Genomic DNA, 19,189 nt, shown 5'->3' on the forward strand with positions numbered 1-19,189 from the left:
TTAATTATAGTTAACCAGAGATTTAACTGGTTATAGATATTTTTATTTATTTTGTTAAAGCCAAACAATGAATTTCTAAAACAAGTATGCTGCTGCTGCTAAGTCGCTTCAGTCATGTCCAACTCTGTGCGACCCCATAGATGGCAGCCCACCAGGCTCCCCCGTCCCTGGGATTCTCCAGGCAAGAACACTGGAGTGGGTTGCCATTTCCTTCTACAGTGCATGAAAGTAAAAAGTGAAAGAGAAGTCGCTCAGTCGTGTCCGACTCTTCGCGACCCCATGGACTGCAGCCTACCAGGCTCCTCCGTCCATGGGATTTTCCAGGCAAGAGTACTGGAGTGGGGTGCCATTGCCTTCTCTGAAAATAAGTATAAACTGCTTTAAAAAGTGCCACTGCTGATTGTTTAGATTTTCTGCTTATGACATTTGAAGTGAAATGAAATTATCAACATAGTTGTTCACATTATTAATGAGAGGACAGAAATACTACCCTTGTCTGTAAAATGAATTGGATCATTGATTAATTTAGAGAAAAATGGTTTATCGATGAAGAGCGTCACCATTTTCTTCTGTAAGATTGACAGTAGACAGAAAGTTGACACTGGCGTTAGGGAAAACACTTACTTCTAACACAAAAATAGCGAAAACAGAGAATTGCTGTAGTTTAGTGTAAAAAGCAGAGAAGGCAGTAGCACCCCACTCCAGCACTCTTGCCTGGAAAATCCCATGGACGGAGGAGCCTGGTGGGCTGCAGTCCATGGGGCCACTAGGAGTAGGACACGACTGAGCAACTTCACTTTCCCTTTTCACTTTCACACATTGGAGAAGGAAATGGCAACCCACTCCATTGTTCTTGCCTGGAGAATCCCAGGGACCGGGGAGCCTGGTGGGCTGCCGTCTATGGGGTCGCACAGAGTCAGACACAACTGAAGCAACTTAGCAGCAGCAGCAGCAGTGTAAAAAGAAACTTTGAAATTGTGATGTGTGATGTTGCCTAGTTAACAGTTATCTTTCAATGTCAAGGGAAACTGAAGGACTCATCCCCTTGGCATACTTGGCAGAGTAAAGGGTGGGGTAAGCAGTCTGTATGAATAGAAATCACAGACATACGCTGCTTTCCTTGTCTTTCCATGAAACTGTGGTGGTAAGGTTAAGGTAGCAGTGTACTACCAGGGGACTGCTCACAAAAAATACATTTATCAACAGTGAACTTCTGTTAAGGAGAGAACTATTGGTAGAAAATGAAATGCACACATGGGGAGCTCTATCCTGAACAGGGGGTACAGTCAGTTTAACAATTTAATGGATTGAGCATTCAATCCATTGGTGCTTTCACTGGAATCATTTTCGTAAAAACAAAACTTATTTGGATCATTTAGTTACACAACTACACAAGTGATACAAGAAATGAAGTATTAACTGTACAATGACATCTTTCTACCATCACACTGCATGACTTTTATTTATGCTGAATATCTTCTTCATAGACTACTTCCTTAGTCTACTATTTACTGGACCATGGTGTTATTAAAAAAAAAAAATTATCCTACAAGCATGATGTTTTCCATCTACTTCTATCCCATTTACTTCTATCAGATGTTCATCTCTCTGGGCCTTATCTGCAGTCCAGACTGGTTTACTGAGGAAAGATGCAAGTTTAATGCCTCCAAAACTTCCCTGAAATTCAGCCTGCTCAGGGAACTGGCTGGCTGTTCAGTCTTGTCCTCTTAACCTACTTAGTCCACATAGAAGTCATCCTTTCTCACTCCACTGCCAGCCAGCTCCTTCCTAAGTATTAATAGTTCTCAAATCCATTGCCTCCTCTGTTTCGGTTCCCAATAGCAGTGCATAGCCTAGACCCTCACCTCACTATTTCTTATTGCATCCAACCTTCAATGCATGTGTTCTCCACCACCACCAAGATGATTTTTTTTAAATCAAAATGAAATTCACATAAAATTAACTATTTTAAAGTGCACCATTTAGTGGCACTTAGTACTTTGACAGTAATGTGCAGCCATCCCCTTCGTTCGAAAGCATTTTACCATCTCCAAATAAAGTTCCCTACAATTCCCTCACTCTCCCCAGACCCTGGCAAGCCCCAGTCTGCTCTTCTCTATATATCTACCTATATTTTGTATTTTTACTGTAAGTGAATCATATAATATGTGACCTTTTATGACTGACTTCTCTCACTGAGCACAATGTTCTCAAGGATAATCTACACTGTAGCTTATTTAGTATATTACCTTGTATGGCTGAATGATATTCCATTGTATGTATATGTCACAATTTGTTTATCTGTGTCAGCTGATGAATGTTTGGGTTGTTTTTACTTTCTGGCTATTGTGCATACTGCAGAAACAAAGGCGTTTATACATGTTTTAAGTACCTGTTTTCAGTGATTTTGGTCATGTACCGAGAAGTGGAATTTCTGTGTACATATGGTGATTCTGGGTTTGAGTTTCTGAGGAACTGCCATACTGCTTTTCACAGTGGTTGCACCATTTTATATTCCCACCAGGAATACATGAGGATTCCCGTTGCTCATCATTCTTGTCAACACTTAATATTTTCTCTTTTATAAAATTATATTCATCTTAGTAGATGTGAACTGGTGTATCATTGTGGTGATTTACATTTCCCAAGGGATTAATGATGTTGAATATCCTTTCAGCAGATGTGTGTACTTGTTTTTTTGTTTATGTTCTTTGGAGAAATGTCTGTTCAAGTCCTTTGCCCATTTTAAAATTATGTTGCTTGTCTCTTTGTTGTTGAGTATGAGAAACTAGATATTAGACCCTTATCAGATATGATTGCAAATATTTTATTTCATTTTATTAAATATATGTCCTCTTTTCACTTTCTTTGTTCTTTGATACGTAAAACTTTTCAGTTTTGATGTTTAATTTATCCATTTTTTCTCTTTGTCACTATGCATTTTTGGTCCTATTTGAGAATATACTGCCAAACTCAAGGTCATAAAGATTTACCTTTATGTTTTTATCTAAGAGTTTTCTAATTTTACCTCTAAGGTTTAGATAATATAAATCCATATCAAGTTAACTTTGTGTGTATGGTGTGCGGTACAGGTCCATTGTTTTCCATTTTTTCAGTCTTTTACTATTGAATATGATCTTAATTATGCACTTAAAAAATAACTTCCCTTTATTATGTTGAAGAAGTTCTAGTTTCCTGAATATTTTTATCAAAACAGGATTTTGAATCTTGTCGAATGCTCTTCTGAATCACTTGACATCATTTTCTTTCGTTTTGTCCTGTTAATGTGGTATATTACATTGTTTGATTTTTTTTCCTTTTTTTTTATGTTGAACTACCATTACAGTCCTGAGATAAACACTGCTTTGCCGTGGCTTTGTGTGTGTGCGTGCTCAGTCGTGTCTGACTCTTTGTGACCCCACTAGGCTCCTCTGTCCATGGAATTTTCCACACCAGAATACTGCAGTGGGTTGCCATATCCTCCTCCAGGGGATCTTCGCAACCCAGGGATTGAACCTGTGTCTCCTGCATTGGCAGGCAGATTCTTTACCACTGAGCTGCCTGGGAAGCCCCTTGTCATGGCTCATAACCCTCTTACTATGATTTTGGATTCAGCTTGTTAGGGCTTTTTTGTTTGTTTGTTTCATCTTGTTTTCTGATGGTTCATTTGAAGATTTTTTCATATATTCTCATAGTTTTCTTTCATTGTAATGTCTTTGGTAGTGATATCAAGGTCATGCTGACCTCACAGAGTGAGTAGCAAGTGTTCCTCCTCTTCTATTTTTTGTAAGAGTGTAAGAGAATTGGTGTTCATTTTTCTTTAAATGCTTGGTAGAATACATCAGTGAAACTACTGGGTTCTAGACTTTTCTTTGTTGAGAGGATTTTTGATTTGGTCTTTTTACTTGTTATAGGTATCCTGAATTTTTCTATTTCTTGTTGAGTCAGTTTTAGTATTTGTGTATTTCTAGGAATTTGTCCATGCTGACTAGGTTATCTGGTTTGTTGGCATGCAGTTCATAGTGTTCTTTTATAATCAATGGGCTTTCCTGGTGGCTCAGATGGTAAAGAATCTGTCTGCAATGCAAGAGACCAGGGTTCAGTCCCTCAGTCAGGAAGGTCCCTGGGAGAAGGGAACGGCTACCCACTCCAGTATTCTTGCCTGAAGAATTCCACGGACAGAGGAACCTGACGAGCCAGGAATTAGACACGACTGATCAACTAACACACACTTGTAATCAATCCCTTTCTTTCTTTGGGTTTGGTATTAATATCACAGTGTGACTTCCTCAATATAAACTCAATCTTGCTTCTCTGTGATGACTTCTCACAACCTGTAAGGTAAAATCCACCTTCCTACTTGACTGAAAAATTACTCTGGTCTTTGTCAATTCTTACTATTTTGTATCTTAATAATTCCTTATCTATCAGTACTCTGCGGTTTCTTTGCGGTGACTCTTACAGTTTCCTGAAGCAGCAGTATTGCTTCATATCTCTGTCTCTTGTTGCAGGTAGCTTGCATACACTGTTCCTTATGCCTAGAATATCCTTTTCTGCTTCTGATCCCACTGCCAAGTATATGTCTATATATGCATATTTCTGCTATATACATGTGTGTATGTATATATACATGCATATGTACACGTGTATGACATTTGAGTGGCACTGAGTAAAACTGTAAAGAAGAAACTGATGTGCATCTATCTCAGTTCTGGAGATAGCACAGTTGTGCTTCAATACGCCACTGCACTCATCAAACTACCCTAACCCCTTAGGCCCAGTCATTCCATGCAGTGCAGCTCCCCCACATGCGATACCTATTAAAATGTAAATGTCTTTATGACTACACATATGGTACCTGACTTCCAAATTCTTCTTTCTCCTGCCTCGATCTCTCTTTTGGACTCTAGGCAAATACTGTGAATTGCCTATACAGCATGTCTCCTCTCTCTGAACATGTTTCCTTCAACTGTCCAACTCTCTCTGAGAATTCCATCTCGAAATAGCCCAAACCAAAGATCTGAGCCTCATGTCTCACAGCTTTTTTCCCCTGAGCTATAACCAGTAGCATCATCTAGTTGAGATTCTATAGCAAGAAAGGCACAGTGATCCACAGTTTGTATGTATTCTCTGTGATTCCACTATAGTCCAGAAATGCTGTGTCCAACTCTTTGCAACCCCATGGGAATGTAGCTCGCCAGGTTCCTGTGTCCATGGGGTTTCCCAGGCAAGAATACTGGAGTATGTTGCCATGTGCTCCTCCAGGGGATCTTTTCAACCCAGGGATCGAACCCACGTCTCTTATGTCTGCTGCATTGGCAGGTGGGTTCTTATCACTAGTGCCACCTGGGAAGCTCCTTTTCTAGGAAGCAGTTGAGGCTCCCAGGGATTGAGTGGCTTGCCTGTCATTCACTGCTCATAACTGGCCAAGTCAGGATTCCAGGGATCAGATCCAGGCAGCTGCCTCTCAGCCCAGTGGTTCCCGACCCTCTTTGCTTCTTTGTGCTTCTCAAACCTGTCACCCTGTCTAAATTTCCACTGCCACCATCACTTTCTCACTCCCTGCATCCAGGGCAGTAGCAAATCTGATTGACTCTGTAAATAAATTAAGAGTGAACAGTCCTCACACTTCACCAGCTACCAGCCTAGTTTCCTGTAATAGTGAAATAGCTGTTTTTATTTTTTAGTAGGAGCATAATTGGTTTACCACGTTGTATATTTTCTGCTGTACAACAACGTGAATCAGCTGTAAGTATACATATATCCCCTCCCTCTCACCACACCCATCCCACCCCTCTAGGTCATCACAGAGCAGGGTAGGGACGAATTGAAGCTGAGCACTGACACATACATATACACTACCATGTGTAAAGCAGCCAGCTGGTGGGAACCTGCTGCACAGCACAGTGAGCTCAGCTCAGGACAGCGGCTTCTTAATTGGTCTCTCTGCTTCTGTCTTTGCTCCTGACCGAGTGTCCTCAACTGGCCACCCACAGGGATCTTTCCAGCACCTGAGTCAGGTTTCATATATGCATGTAGATTGTGTATGCATTATATGAGCCTCGTTTGCTCAGACTCACTTTAGAGTGAAAGCCACGGTCTTGCCGGAGTCTGGATTACTGCGTGATGAGCACCCCACGCTGCTGCCCCAGCCTCTCTGCCCTCAGCACCACCTCCACTCGCTCCGCTGCGTGGCTTCCTTGCCGTTCTTGCAGATGCACTGAGTGCGCCCTGTGAACCGGTCTTGGCACCTGCTGTTTCCGCAGCCCGGCACGCCCTCCTCGGGTATCTCCATGGCCTGTCCCTGCACTGCTTTCCGTTCTCAGCTCAGGCTTCTGTCTCTCTCACTCCCATTACTCTCTTAACTCTCACCCCATAGTCGTCTTCTCCTTCACTGTACTCAGGTTCCCCTGAAATAGTACACGTTTTTAAAATCATTTATCATCTGTTATAAGATCCTCGACAACAGTGTTTCTCTTCTTTGTTTACTGCAATATTTCCAGCCCTAGAACAATGCCTAGCATGTAAGAAGCCTTCAGAGAATATTTTCAAGGAATGAACAAATGAATTCATGACCACTCTCTTAGTGTCCAAATCATTTCTAACTTGGGGAGGAATAATACTTGCTCTCCGTGACCCCAGTTGTGTACCCTGTAGCTAGCTGACTAAATTATACCTTAGCATCTGTCTCTTCTTCAGTTCCCACCACTCGCATCCTTTCTGATTGCCACGGTCTCTGGGGTTCAGCTCCAGCCTTCTGACTTCCTTCTCTCAGGTTACGCCTCTGGCAGCCTCACAGCCTCAGCCTGAGGGAATGGTTTTCACTTCCCCACCTGAGCCTTGCTCCCTGCTCCTCTGTACCTGTGTGTGTCTTCTTCCCTCTCCCTGCAATGTCGCTCCCCACCTTAGGGCACTGTAACCCCTGCGCATCTGGGTAGAATTCAGCGTGCCCTCCTCTGTGTCTTTCTTGACATTTAGTTCATGGCATTGCAAGCATTTCTCCTTGGCACCCTGGACTCCACAAGGGCAGGACAGAGTGGTCTTTGTCACTGTGCTCCTTACTGAAGTAGTAGACACTTACCTCTGTGTGGTAAGTACTTGGTAACTGAAAATGTCTGTATAGAATTTTAACACTGTATCCAAGGACTTTCTGTTAAACATGTTGTTTCACTTTTAAGACAAAGTCAGTTTACCTTCAGCCTAGAGAAAGAATAAAATTTTTTCCCCATTTTTGGGCCTATGAATTAATACTAAGGTGGCATAGGTTGAAGGGTTGTATCGCAGGTGGAAAGACAGAGAAGGAGGCATCCCTGTTGGAAGTCCTTTCTGCTCTCCCATATTTTTAAAAGACTATAATCATCCTTACATTTGACTGATTTATACAGAGCATCAGTTTGAAGCCTCTTCATGACTGCATTTAAGTTCATGAAAACGTAGCTTTTAACATTTAGGTAGCAACTTAGCAGCAGCAGCAGTCAGTTTCACAGCCATGACATCACTGCTCTGCTGACATTTAATCTTCTGTCCTGGCCCTCGTTCAACAACCTGTCGGATCGTTCCCATCCCGTGTCCTGTTGGAGCTTCCAGGACCCTTAATTCTGAGCCATCATCAATGACTCAGCATCTTGCTCAGCTTCCTTTCTGTTCCTCCAGCTCACTGACGCCGTAACTCTCCCGTGGTGACTGTATCGGTGGACTTCCTCTTTGTATCCTTCACAGCACACTGGTGAGATGAGCTGTCTGAGGATCTTTTTTTTTTCTCAAAGAGATTTTCATTTCTGAAAAAAATGGAGTCAGCCAGGCAAATGGAAGAAAGTACAGGGGGCTCACATATCTCTGTTTGAAGTGAGAGCCTTTAATAATAGCTGGCCTGTGGGAGGTGGTATAGACGCTGAACCCAGATTGTCTGGATTTAAATCCTAGAAACCACTTCCTAGTTCTGTGACCTTGGGCAGCCTGCTTGAAAGTGTGGAAGTGTGTGTCAGTTTCCTTCTGTAAATTGGGGATAATAGTACTGGTATCTATCTAAAAGGGTTTGAGAACTGAACAAGCTGATGTTTAGAAATTGCTAAGGGTGGTTCCTGGCACACGGTGAAAGCAGCTGTTAGTGCTTAAACCTAGTCCCTGTGCCAGATACTGAAGTAAAACAGTGAACAAGGTGCCGTGTCCTCTGCTCTCATGGAAATCACATTCTTGTGGAGTATAGCCTTAAATCAACCTGAATAAATGTCTGATTGCATTTTATGATAAAGACTGGGCAAGGGGGAAAGGAGGGTGCTGTGAAGGAGTAGTTAGGGAAGAATTCTCTGAGTAACCTAAAAGATGGAATCAGCCATGGGGGAAAGAGCATTCTAGGCTCAGGGAACAGAACAGAGCCTGATAGTGGAAAAAGGAAGGGGTGTTCGGGGAAGTAAGAAAGCAGGTGGAGCTAGAGCTCGGTGAGAGAGAGAGGGACCAGTACAGCTGGAGAGCAGACTGGGAGCCTTTTAGCCACAGCAAGGAATTTGTTTTGAATCTAATTTCAACAGGGAGCCATTGAAGAATTTGGTATCTGTTGTTCCTTTGGACATCAGGTTTAGAGTAAGGAGCCAGGGGGAGAGAAAATAGGAAACATTTTAATTCTTTCTAATTTATGATCCCAATTGTTCATTTAGACTTATAAAACAGTTTAGAGTTTCCTTTACTTGAAAATAATCTCTAAAGATACCTTTTTTGGTTTTTCCAGAATTATTCCATAGCCTTTAAGTTATTTATATTGCTCATAGGGATTGTATCAGTCATCTGTCTAACTTCCTCCTCCTTTCTTTTCTTTTAATAAATATCAGTGGAATGACTACTCTTGCCCTCCTGTTCTTTAGACTAGTAAGGAGAGACATTAGAAAGCACACAATTAATTGATTACACTCGAGGTAAGTGTTACCAAGAAACTGTCAAGGCTACCATGAGAGCGTTTGGTGGAAGACTTCTACTGGCAGACACACTCTGAGGAACATGTGGGAGGCAGCTAGAAAAGAGGAGTGAGAAAGTCCTGAGGTCGGAAGATGTGGTGTCATCACCAGCCCACACTAAAGCTGAGCGGTTGGGCTAGAGTTTAGTGAGTTTCCATCAAAGTAAGGAGGGATCCAGGGAACAATTTGTAGGTAGCAATATGATATTTGTCCTTTTGAAATTCCTCCAGCCGCTGGGTGGAGCTAGGACAGTAGGGGATAAGGGTGCATGCAGAAGGATCCAGGTTGTGTTTATAACCTGGGTACTTTTGACAGTGTGAAATTGTCCACAAGTCACAGGGAATTTTGCCTCTCTGCCCCTATACAATATGCAGGCAGTAACCCCCATTCTTGAGGACGGTTACACATCCCCCCTAATTCCGAACACTTTCCTGAGAGGAGGGAACATTGTACCACTGTTTGAGAACCACTGACACTGGCTGTTGTAATAATCTACACTTTGGTTTCCAGAGTGAGGCGCTGCATATCTCAGGAGGCTAGGAGACATCCCTGGGGAAGCAGGAAGGAAACATGACAGCTTTAATCCCTGCCCATCATATATGATAAAAGTGGGGACAGAATTAAGCTTTGGATCACTGAAGAGAGGGTTTGGTGCCCTGGTCCCCAGGTAGTCTCAGGTGATATGCACACTCCGAGGTAAGAGCAGCAGTTCCACAGTGACGCAGGCTGTCACTTGTTCGTTTCTGTGCATTGTCAGCTTTGTGATTTATGTGTGCCCATGAAGTAGAGATGTGGATTCTGTTATCTGTTTTAAAATAGAGTACAGAAGAGTCCTATACAGAAACCACAGATTGAAAATGATATTAATAATATAAGCACAGAGTAACAAAAAGAAAACAGCAGAGTTAAAATGACTAGTTAGCAGTAAATTTAGATTAAAAAATGACACCATCATATCTGGAAAAAAGTAAACCAAAAATTGAAATTATCCAGAAGAGACACTTATTTGTCTACACTTTTGTTAAAGATGACTTTGAGTCTAAATATACTATATCATATCTTAGATTTTGCCTAATGAAAGTATGAAGTCATAATTATTAGCACAAAACTTTGCTTCATCTTTTTCACATGCTTTTAAAAGTTTGTCTTTAATAGTATAACTTACAGCTTAGTACACTTGGTATATTTTATTGACAAGTACAGATAAGTGGTGCCTGCTGAAATCTTTTCTTTTGGCTGGAGAAGCACTGGTCTCGGCAGATAATAGTTTGTGCTCAGGCTGTGGCAGCAGAGATGGAGACAATTACATGTCTTCTAGAAACGTGTATGGGGAAAACGTGGTGGTGACTCAGTGAGGTGGGAACCAGAGAGAAACAGATCGAGGCTGAGCCAGATCTCCAGCAGATGTCAGACAGGTGGCACTTTTTTTTTTTAAGAGAATTAGATTTGGGAGACAGTCTTTTTTTTAAATCACAGTTGATAAGTTACAGGTATACAATACAGTGATTCACAATTTTAAAGGTTATATTTCATTTACAGTTATTATAATATATTTGCTGTACTTTCTGTGTTGTATATCTTGTAGCTTAATATATACCTAGTAGTTTGTACCTGTTAATCCCCTGCCCCTGGATTGCCCCAGCCTCCTCCTCACTCTCCACTGGTAACCACTAGTGTGTCCTCTCTCTCTGTGAGTCTGCTGCTTTTTGTTAGAGTCACTAGTTTGTTGTACTTTTTAGATTCCAGTTCTGTGTAAGACCGTAAATTTGAAGTGTCTTATTCAACAAGCATTTAAATCCTCCACTGTACAGATCAGGAGAGAAGACTGAGTCAGAGATAGGTATTGGCAAGTGAGCTCCATACAAACAGTCACAAAAAGCATGACTATGATGAAGATAACCAGGGGAGAAAACAGTTAGTGAATGGAGACGTGGACTAAGGAACAGACACTGTGATGAGGGGGAAATGGCCAGAAACACAGAAGGGAAGCAAGGAGAATCGGTCCTTACAGAAACTAAATGAAAGGCAGAAGGAAAGGGCCAGGCGTGCCGTGCGATGCTGGAACTTCATGCCAAATGAGGTTTCAGGAGTCCCTACTGCCATGCGGAGGTTGTTGGTGATGCACGGAAGTAGTTTAGAGAGTTGAAAAGGACTTACTAAGGCAGAATTCTGGTGGGAGTGGGCTTGAGGCACGGATGGAACATGAGGATGTGCACCCTTCAATCAACCAAGTGTACTTTTTCCATTCCAAAGTAGTATTTGGTTTCTAATTATAAAAGTTTCCTTTTCTGTTTCAGAAAAATTAGGAAATACGGAAGGGAATAAAGATAGAAATAAAATGATCAAATTTCTCAACTGATGTCAACTAATATTAATGTCAGTCTCTTGATATTTTCCTCCAGTACTTATTTATATATAGTTATGATCTTTATTTCAGTATTATAAATTAAATTGTACATTACTATTATTCTGTTTTCTTGCCTTTACATTTTCTCTTGCCTTTAAGTATTTTTTGAAGTATGATTTTTTTTAACCAGCTGAGAAGTATTTCTTCATCTGGCTATATAAAATATGAATATACTCTTAAACTTTGGGCAAGTAAGTCATTTGTAATACTCCACTTCTGTGAATAATTCCGTGATGAACATCTTATTTGTACATCTTGAACTAAGAGCTCTTCATACAGATAGCACTCCTGGTTCTTTTAAGGCTTGTGAAAATACTAATAATCTCTGTCCAAGATGTTTTGGGGTAAGAGCTTCTCAGTACCATTACACTCCCATCAGCATCATTTTCTGTAATTGTGCATATTCTATTCCCTGTTTTAAAATCATGTTTGGGCATATGTCTGTGTGTTAGTTAATTGGTGCATTTCTTGAAAATCCCGTGAGTTTGTGTTTTCCTTTTTACCCTAATTTCAGTCTTAAAGGGTACTCAGTATTTTATATCACTTATCATAACTTAAGTATTATATCATCTGTCCTTGTATTTTATGCACTTTCATATTCGTGAGTTTTTCCTTTTTATCCCCTGATTTTTACTACATGAAACTACCCAGCTTTGTTTCTTAGAAACTGTTTAAAGGTATGTACTCTGTTTTAAATTATGGCTGTAAAACTTTTTTCACAATAAGACGTGTCATTTCCTAAGCTTGATTGGAAGCATTGTCTTTGTTCTGGAAGATGATTCTATTTGCCTTAAAATCATCTGTATATTACACGGAACTGCTACTCTTGATAGTAGCTGTGTTCCCTCTATCACACATGGTGACCGCTGTGGTTTCTTCTTTCCAATCTGCTGATGATTCTTCTTGACAGAGAAGATGAAAGAGAAGAAAACAGGCACTAACGTTTATTGAGTGTCTGCAATATAGCATCTATTTGCATAGGTTACCTCATTTAACCTTAATTCTGGGAGGTAATGTTCATTGTGATCATTTTATAGCTGACAGAACTGAAGTTAAAAGGCATAACTTGTTCATCAAAACTTCCTTAGTAAGTGTTAGAATCAGATTGAAACTCTGTGAGTTAATTCAACGAATACTTAGTGCTTAGTCTGTAGGCACTGTCTGCCCCTTAAGATACATGAGTGAATAGAACATACGCAGATCCTCTGCCTTCGTGGGCCTGAGGTCAGGATGCCAGGGTAGTTGTAGGTTTAGTGAGGGACTTTCTTCCTGATTGTGTCCTCACACGGCCTTCCTTGGTGTGTGCAGGCAGAGAGACAGAGAAGAGAATCTGTATCTCTTACTGATTTTGTGAGGGTGTGAATCCCATCACAGGACTCCATCCTCGTGAGCTCATCTGCACCTCAGGATCGCCCAGTTCCTGCACCTCCGTAATCATCACCTTGAGGATTAGGGCTTTAACTTGGGAGTTTTGAGGGGACACAAGCATTCAACCCACAGCAGACTCTAAAACTTTCTTCCTTTAGATCATCCTAGGCTGCTACTTCTGTATAATGCAAAATACATTGTTGGATTACTCTCTCTCCTTACCACATCGGGGGCTTGCCCTTCTGAATTTCTTGTTGCTATCAACATAAAATCCCCCTTCTCCCATAAAGAGAGAGGTGAATATTTTTATTTGCTTTTGTATTTTCACAAGCTTCACCTCATTCAGAATCTCAGCTTTCATTCCAGTATTTTACAGGCCTTTACCTCTCCCATTGTATTCATTGTATTTTTCATGGAATTTTCACATTATTTAAGTGTGCCTTATTTTACAGTGCATGTGCTTTTGAAGAATTCAAGTAAGTGGAATTTTTGTGAATAGCACCAAACTTTTAGTGAAAACTTGGTGCTATAAAAGATTTCCATTTCATTTTTACTTTTGTATAATTATGGCTTACATCTTCTGGGATAATTTAATATTTTCAATTATTCAGCTGTTTAATGTCTATTGAGCTAGTGACAATGTGGCAGAGATGACATGAAGCAAACATATTAAGTGAAGTATTTTTACTGGAATACTGAGTATGTCAGGATGGTTAAAGCAGTGTTAATCTTTTACTTCACAGATGGGTCCAAATTAATCACTAGTGAGACACATCTTGTGCTTCTTATGCCAAGTTCTAGATAGATGCCCTCTAGACCATAAGACATTTTGTTTAATAAGAGGTTTAATATGAAATCATTAATACACTCCATTATGAAAAGAAAAATACTGTTTCCAGGGAGTTGTTTCTCTAGAGATGTTTAAATATAGTAGGTGGGGGAAGGAGGCATGTTGGTACACAGAAGACACATAATAAATGCAAACACCTCTTGGAGCTGTAATTGTCTTTACTTCTGACCTTGCATGTTAAATTCCATTTATTTCAAGAGCACTTTCTTGTTGTTATGCCTGTCAGCACATATTGATAATAGGAGTTTGCATAATGTATATTGTGTAAGAGTGATTATTGTTGCTCAGTCGCTAAGTCGTGTCCAACTAAGCCTAACCCTCTGGGCTCCTCTGTCTCTGGGATTTCCCAGGCAAGAGTACTGGAGTGGGTTGCCATTTCCTTCTCCAGGGGATCTTCTCAACTCAGGCATCAAACCCAGGTCTCCTGCTTGACAAGCAAATTCTTTACCTGGTAAAGAGATTCTTTACCGGGTGGATTCTTACACCGCTACCTGTGTAAGTGATGAATTTGTGTATTTTCAGATTTTTTTAATATAATATGACTGGTATCTTTGGGTCTTTTCTAGGTTTGTGACTTGGCTTTTAGCCTGAAGAAAATGCTGATCCGACACAAGATGACTCATAATCCCAATCGTCCGCTGGCAGAATGCCAGTTTTGCCATAAGAAGTTTACAAGGAATGACTACCTCAAAGTGCACATGGACAATATCCATGGGGAGGCTGACAGCTAATGGCAGCTGCAAAGGAATTAAGCCATTCAGAAGGGCTCCGGATAGGAAACCCAGGTTTCTCTCACCTGATAAGCGTAGCAGAAGTAGCCAAAACTCACTCACTGGTCTCACAGTTCTTATTTGCCTACCTTTTGAGTCTGTACATACATATGCAAAAAAAGACAAAAAACACTACTTTTATTAAGAAATAGTAAAAATGGAAAAAAATAACTTTATAACCTTCCAAAATACTACTTTTGTTATGTCATATAAAAATGGAAAAGGAGCCATGTCATCTTCTTCTTGGCCAATCTCTCTGTAGTGAGGTTTATTAACATACTCTTTGTCAGGCTTTTTAATTTTATTTTTATCCTTATGTGTGTGTGTGTACGTGCTAGTTATCACAATTGGTTATTACTAATTTAACAGGAAAGGAATTAGGATTTCCAAGATATCATTACAGATAAGGATGAGAGGCAAGAGTTTCCCAAGTCTCAAGTGCAGTAACAGTATAAAACTCGCTGTTTGTGAAACAGGCCAAAAGTTGATGGTCCTTCATAGCTCCTTACAACAGATGAGTTTAAAAAGGTGTTTAAGAACTAAAACATCTACTGAAATTTTCCTTATTTTAGACAATCCTCAGGAAACATCTCCTCATCATTCAGTTGCCAGCATGCATGGCTAGAATACTTATATCAACACAGAAGTGGCCATAACACTTAAATTTGTCCAGGTGATTCTCCTGAGTTTCTACTAGCTACCTTTAGAAATTAACAACAGATGACTAACCGTGGAAACCAAATGGGCTCTCAGTATCTGCTGACTGACGGAGCAGCAGGACGGCAGGTGCATCAGGGTGCTGACCTGGCCCTTCACCCTCTCGTTGCATCGGGGAGCACAGGGCCTGTCCGTGCAGATGCAGCAGTCCTCAAAGCATCTACATCCTGTTTCTCAAGAGACATTTTCCAGAATCTTGGCAGTAGGTGATTCTGAAACACTTTTGAATTACTCTTAATCCTTTATAATTAGGAATCCAGAATAAAAAACACAACCCTGGCAGTTGTTATGACGAAATGATCGCCAATGTTTAAGGGAAATTGAAGCAAGAAGCATAATTTCTTCCTTTAGGTTATATTTCGGTTCAGGACTTGAAAACAACGTACAATGAACAGCTTGTCTTGGGAGAAGATATGATAAAATGTAATAATGTTGTTAAAGTAGCGTAGAAAAATCCCAACCAGCAAAAACTTAAAATGAATCCCAATTCAAGAACTTATCTATTTGGAGCCCATTCAAAAGAGAGAAAGTATAATTTTAAGGAAGTTATTTAATTCTAATCATTTGTGGAGAAAGGTTATCTGAAGACAAAATTCTCTGAAATCAGGAATCTTGTTTTAGAATTATATTTATGCTCAGTTCCAGTTCTAAAAAGAAGCAACGATTCATTATAGATATTTAAACTCTGTGAAAAATACTAAATTTGAAATTCACCAGAGGTAATTTTTAAAAATATAAATTCCTGGATTATAATTTAGAAGATGTCTGAGTATGGCTATATGAAGCATTGGTTCTGAAATTATAGACTATATTTTATACAAATAGATTTTGGTCTTGTTTCTTGCTATGTCATTTGTTTCAGTCATATATTTTTAGATCTAAAGTGTTTTCATTTTAACATAACAGTGTGCTTAATCTCATTTGAATATAAAAGGACAGCTGTAAAATTTAGTAGATGGTATTATTTAAACATGTTCTGCTCATTCCTTTGGGTGCTGCCTTCTCTGTATGGGATGCTTCATAGCTCAATTGTGTGAAACTTGAAGCCAGACCAACTGTGTTTCATCTCGATGACTCACAATTTACAGGGCTGCTGAGAAGTTACCCTGGAAAGCATGTTATCAACATGCTGTGGAGAGGACTGATGACGATTGAAGTGCTGGATGTGATCTGGCCCAAGGTTTGCAGTCAAAAAAGACTTCAGAAAATGACGTGCAGAGACCTGCTGGTACACCATCCTTTATTTTCAAAGCACTGAAACCAAAACAGACCCTTAAAAGATCATTTCTGTGCTATCACCTTTTATCTGAAAGACGATTATTTATAAAACATTTCAGGTATCTTATTAGAGTTTGTGTCTTAGAACTTTAAAAACACTTAGCAATAACAAAGAGATAAGAATTCATTTAGTTTGATTGAGAAATTAAGAACAGAAATAAGACAGTCATAGAGGAAAAGATCAGGCATGCTGGAGTGCAGGTACTCACTTTAAAGAATCTTCCTCTTAGGCTGCAGAAGGTTACGGCTCCCATACGTTTGTGGGAAGAGGTCAAACTCTTACCCTGAGGTCAAGACTGATGGTCAAAAGTATTTAGTAATACGGGTAGGTTCAGATATACTTTTATAGTTACTATCTTTGTATAGTAACATTTAACATATTTGTATATCTAGAATTTTTCTTCTTGTTTTACAATCACTGGCTTCTGTTTTCTTTTTTTTCCTTGCCTTTTTTATTGGGGGTTGCCGTTGGTGATACAAAACAGTTTGTTAATCATATTTGCAGCATAAAAGTATTCATTGGTGATTCATTTTGGGAGTTACACAAAATAGTTAAAATACTACTTTTCAGAAACATTTTTATGTTTTTTTGTGTGTGTGTATATGCAGAGGGTCACTCTTATGCTTATATTGTACATGCAAATACATTACTTTGTTCAAAACTCTTCAGACTTGTTGCAGCCAAGCAGGATATGAATCACAGAAACTCTTATAATGGTAGTTTGTGCATTCAGTTTTATGGGCTGCTACTCTCTCAAAGCTGGAAGGGAGGGAAAGAGGCTAGGTACTGGAAATACTTTTTCCTTCACAAGCTTAAATGTTACTTGTGAAAACTTGTCTTGGGGTTGTAAATATATGGAGATAGACAGGTAGGAGGAAATGTGCCTATTTAAAACCCTAAAATTTTGTCATTAATAATGAGGTTTACTTGCCTGTACATATATAAATGCAGTATTTGTGAATACAGTAGAACTTTAGTACCATTTTTATTTTATTATAAATCTGTAATCTATATAATCACTACCACAGCTGGAATCAGCATTGTATTTTACGATAGGACAGTTCTACAGTAAAATCAAAATGAACATTTAAAGTTGTTTTTGATGAAAGAAGAAAATATAATTGTCATTACTCCCCGACTCCTGTTTTGCAGTTTTATTTCTAAGCATTTCTAGATCTGGAAAATCTCTATAGTTAAGCCAAGTTGGTTTCAGGGCCACAGAGAGAACACCATCTTTAACTCTCATCTCACTTTTGGTCAAACGTAAACACCATGTGAAAAGAAACATTACTAATAATGAAAAAAACTTGATTTATAATATTATCTCTGAGCATAAATATCCTGATATTCACAAATATAATTTAAAGATGATTAAAGTTACGTCTAATATTTTGCACATTCCTTCTTTTAAAAGTGGTGTTTTATTATTATGGTGTTGTTTCAATCTTGTGAGGTTTCCCTGGTACAAAAAAATTATCATCATCATACTTACGATTCTCCAAGTAGTTGGCTTAGAAATGATACATTCATTTACCTTTGATGTGTCAGAAGTCATTTAATTAGCTGAGGCTCTAGTTCTTTGGAACGTCCGTAGTGTTAACTACTTTGGGCTCAATATTGTTATCACTGCTGGTAGTTAATTTGTTATATGACAGGAAAAAAATTAACACCGGAGCCTTCAGTCTGGGCCATGTTAGAATAGTCTAGATTTCCTAGGCCCGTGGACTGGCACAGAATGCAAAGAGGATCTTATACCAGAATGGTGCTGCTAATCCTGTGTCCAAGTTCGCATTCTCTCTTTAAAGAATGCGTAACACAGTACTAGAAAACCGCATATATAAAAATGTTTCTATTTATTTCACAGCAGGCTTCCTAAACATTTGATATAGTTTTCTAACCCTGCAAGCATTTAAGCAAGTAGAGTAAGTTTTTATGCCACCTTGGCATGTGAGTCAGCAGAAGAAAATTAAGATTTTAGGTACTACTCATATGCTGAACATTGAGAAAGGAGATAAGACCAATGAAACTTGATGATCTAAATTAGTGTGAAGGAGTTAATATTAGGATATCACAGTTCCTAGCAAGTCACTATAGACTTCCTAGGAATTACTTACTTAATAATGCATTTGCCTTTGTAAAATCATATAAAAATGAAAGGAATTCCAGCTTGTAGTGGATACCTCATTTTAAAATTTTGTCTTCTTGGAGAAAAATAATGGTCTTTTCCTTAAAGTAAAGTTCACCTGACATCTTTTATATTATGTTTGACTGGCCTACCTTTTCCTCCCATTCTTCTACTAGAGACTATTCCTTAAGTGTATGTACATTTTGGATGTGTTTCTAATAAAGGACCTATGGTAAGATTTCACATATTTTATCCTGTCTGAAAATACTGTGCGTCTGTGATCATGAATCTGTCCTGCCTTTCCCAGTCTTACCTAGCCTTCATGTGACACAGAGGGCTTTTATTAGACTCTGTACTTAGGGAGAAATTTGTTCTTTACACCTAACGTACGAAATTCATCATCACCAATATGTACAGCTGATTAAAGCCTGACATTGTAGACATAATTCAAGACCCTCCTTTGTATGGTTCTCGCTGACCCATGGCAGCTGGTGATGCACAACTTGAAACGAAAGAGATTGCTTAAAAATATTCCTGGGACTTTGATACCATAGACGTAAGTATAACTGCTGAAATCTGAAAGAATACACCACCATTATTGGGATTTAGTTGTTGGAACAGTATGTCCTTTGTTCGTTCTTTAATATTTGATAATGCAACTCATAAAAAGGGAAGTGCATTGACCTCCAACTTGATATTTGTGTTTCCTTGCTATAGCATTAGCA

General features: G+C 39.4%; 1 protein-coding gene across 9 annotated transcripts in view; it reads left to right on the forward strand.

Moving 5' to 3' along the window:
- The window catches only part of PRDM5 (PR/SET domain 5), a 255,174-nt gene extending 236,463 nt beyond the window's left edge, over nucleotides 1-18,711 (forward strand). For 7 of the 9 annotated variants that reach the window (XM_027543706.1, XM_027543709.1, XM_027543710.1 and 4 more), the window contains one exon: nucleotides 14,140-18,711. In XM_027543706.1, coding sequence (XP_027399507.1) covers nucleotides 14,140-14,304 — 165 coding nt within the window. In that variant the 3' untranslated portion in view covers nucleotides 14,305-18,711. The remainder of the gene's footprint in view (nucleotides 1-14,139) is intronic. The other 2 variants (XM_027543714.1, XM_027543711.1) reach the window with 1 other exon arrangement.
- The last annotated feature ends 478 nt before the right edge of the window (nucleotides 18,712-19,189 follow it).

The sequence above is a fragment of the Bos indicus x Bos taurus genome, chromosome 6 (assembly GCF_003369695.1).
Source record: "Bos indicus x Bos taurus breed Angus x Brahman F1 hybrid chromosome 6, Bos_hybrid_MaternalHap_v2.0, whole genome shotgun sequence".
NCBI lineage: Eukaryota > Metazoa > Chordata > Mammalia > Artiodactyla > Bovidae > Bos > Bos indicus x Bos taurus.